At 42.5% G+C, this 2,805-nt stretch overlaps 1 protein-coding gene across 4 annotated transcripts; it reads right to left on the reverse strand.

The window, feature by feature from the left end:
- Positions 1–1,041: 1,041 nt before the first annotated feature.
- On the reverse strand, positions 1,042–2,585 carry LOC125502885 (unc-112-related protein-like). Of its 4 annotated transcripts, XM_048662342.1 has the most exons (6): positions 2,399–2,585; positions 2,115–2,335; positions 1,941–2,062; positions 1,673–1,884; positions 1,443–1,583; positions 1,042–1,382 (listed from the first exon to the last, which is right to left on the reverse strand). In XM_048662342.1, the coding sequence occupies exons 1-5, from the start codon at positions 2,551–2,553 to the stop codon at positions 1,469–1,471; spliced, it is 825 nt and encodes a 274-aa protein (XP_048518299.1). In that variant the 5' UTR covers positions 2,554–2,585; the 3' UTR covers positions 1,042–1,382; positions 1,443–1,468. The 4 variants fall into 4 exon arrangements, with proteins under 4 accessions (XP_048518299.1, XP_048518300.1, XP_048518298.1 ...); XM_048662343.1 differs by having other exon boundaries at positions 1,042–1,571; XM_048662341.1 differs by having other exon boundaries at positions 1,042–1,583.
- Between the last annotated feature and the right edge of the window lie 220 nt (positions 2,586–2,805).

Raw genomic sequence — 2,805 nt, forward strand, 5'->3', positions numbered from 1 at the left:
ATTTGTCTTTCGAAAAGGTGTATGAGTATTCAGTTTGCTACCGACAGTGGACGAAATCGGTCGATAACCCTTTGTGTCGTGTGAATGGAGTTCTTAGATGAGAAATATAGAGGAAGTGCGGTAGTTTGTGAAAGTGTGGTAAACTATTTTTTATGGATTATATTTCTCACTCGTTGCTTTGCTGATTTCAAATAAGTTTGGCTTTGGACAGAATTGCTGCTGTATTAGACACATTTTCTTCTTTTTTCTCAGGTGGCACTACGCAGCTTTCGGTAAGCTTAACATTACTTTACCCCTGTAGTCCCATATTCATCAACTGACTCATTCTCTCGTAGTTAATTTTTAAATTTTGGTAATATTTTGAGCGGTTTTGTATTTTAATATTAAGCTTTTCGCTAATGAATCGCTTCAGATACCGAAATTTGGGTTCCAAGATTCAATACAATTAGCATCAGCTTACTGATAGTCGGGGTTTAGTTCCGATAAAACCACTGATTCCTTGATATGAAATATTTAAACTTTGGAAATATTCTGGGCGGCTTTGTATTTTTGACAAGCATATCTCAAGTTTGTCTCCAAATCTTCCAAGCTTCTACTGACTTCAACTGATTTTTTTTTAATGGTATGCAGTAGCGTAAAAGCTTTCATTTTCAAATCAACATTTACGAACCGCGCAAAATTCAGGAAGATTTGAAGGAATTTTGACATTTAGAGAGCACTCTTCTTTATTGATCGCACAACTCTGAACTGGTAACTGGAACTGGAACTAGAGTAATATGTTGTTGTTATGTTGTATGTTGAAATTCTCAAGTTGGCTCCTGCCTAGCCTACAATGTCGAAGTAGGCGTTGTTTTTCTGACACGAATAAAATTCTCCCTCTCAGATATAAACTTCTTATTTGAAACACTTTTTCGTTTCCGAAATATGTATGCATCTCAAGATTTAAAAAACCACCCTGTATATTTTTAGACAGGTCGATTAGATTTTTTCCCTGATTTCAGAAATATGTATATGTTAGATTATAAAAATAATACAATTGGCCAAGAACAAGTGAATCTATTGGTCTGTCACATACAGCGAGAGAAATAATAATAAGCTGAAAATAATCGTTGAGTATTGCTTTTATTGCTTGAATATGCTTCAGTCATCATTCCCGGCATCATGGCTGGGGGGGGTTTTTGCAGATTACTTTATCTTAGGAATTTTACCTTCTTGGAATACATTAGACTGGTGATTGATGGCCGCTGATTTGGTTTTGTTTATTAATTACTGGTTCGAGATTTATGGCATTGGTTCTGCGTATATGACATCATATCAACAAGATCTAACATATAATTGCCTATATTTGTATTAGCCGTTTTTCCTGCGTTGTTTTAAAAAATCTACATAAATGAAATATTGAACTTTTGAAGAAATCTTAACGATATTTAGAGCGCACAACCCTGAACTTATAGTATTTTTCGTTATTTTAGACCTTTAACACGTCGCGTGTCACTGTGTCGCACTTGCGACTTGCACCTGTGTTACTGTGCCGCTGCGTTGGGTTGGCGCCCCAAGTCATTTCGGAATCCCTGCGCCAACTCCTGAATATTAACTGAGTTACCCATGCCTACCCATCAGTCTGGCAAGATAAATAGTGTGTTTTTTCGAGAGATGTCAATCAAATACTCACCCAACATTCATTCGGGCCTTTTCAATAAGAGATTTGGGCCGCACCAGGTACTTGCGAGCTTCAAGAGCCGGAGTAGGGGGACTGGAAGCCAAACTACTGTCAAATGTGCCATTCAGCTGTTCTAAGCTGAGACTCGTATTGGTCACGTTGGGCGAGTAGCCGGCAGAGCCGTTCAGTTCCGAACCGTACCCGTTCCTCTTCCAAGTGCCCATCTGAAAGAAGCACGAGTTTTAAATCTTCTAGCGCAGAAATGCAAGCCGGCACTTACAGTTCCCACGGGAGTGCCGACTGGTGTGGACGAATGCGGCACCACCCTGGATGGAGTGACAGGGGCGCACATGAAGGGTGAATTATCCAGACTGCCGGTGCTGCCAGCCGGGCTGCTATTGGCTGCGAATCGACAACTCTTAGCGTTTACATAACCTCGCAAAACGCCTCTTACCGATGAAAGTGTTGGTATCGGGCGGCAGATGGCCGTTCTTTTGCACGCCATTGGTCTCCTGCTTCTTTTTCGGCAGGTGCTTGTAGTTGAACTTAAGGTGATTAGGCTCCAATGGCTTGCAGAAAGAGAGTTCCTCGGGATGTCGGATGCCCAGCTCTTTGCACACGTCCACAACCGCCGAAAAGGTCTTGATGGAAAAATCCACCCGCATATCCAGATACCTATTCAAACAAAACAAATTCCAGACATTCTGGATTGATTCTGGATAAACACCAAAGTTCCACCTGAGATCCGGAAGCTGCACCCTTAAATTCTTGTGCATGGGAGTGAAATGGAGCAGAGCATCCGCATGCACCCCGCATTGATCTAAAGTGGATCGCGTCCTCGTCAGCCAAACGTTCTGCTCCGGCCACCAGAGGGCGTGGTCCGACCAGTCCATGGAAATTTCTGGAACAAAATCCTTTGTCAATGTTTAATTGGCCAAGTGGCAGGCGGCCTTGGAACAAAAGCCATTTTCCGAATCGTCTGGATGGCGATATCGTGTTCGCATTAAGGGTGAGGTCCCGGATTTTGCACGATTGGAGCGACCTTGACATTTTGCATTCGCGCAAATGGGGGCATGGCCTGCCTGCCGGTACTTTGCTTATCGCTTTTGGGTCAACAATCAGCAGCGTGGCAAATCGAGTTCATC

Source organism: Dendroctonus ponderosae, unplaced genomic scaffold (genome assembly GCF_020466585.1).
Source record: "Dendroctonus ponderosae isolate FM_Combo_2020 unplaced genomic scaffold, Dpon_F_20191213v2 Dpon_F_20191213_1007, whole genome shotgun sequence".
NCBI lineage: Eukaryota > Metazoa > Arthropoda > Insecta > Coleoptera > Curculionidae > Dendroctonus > Dendroctonus ponderosae.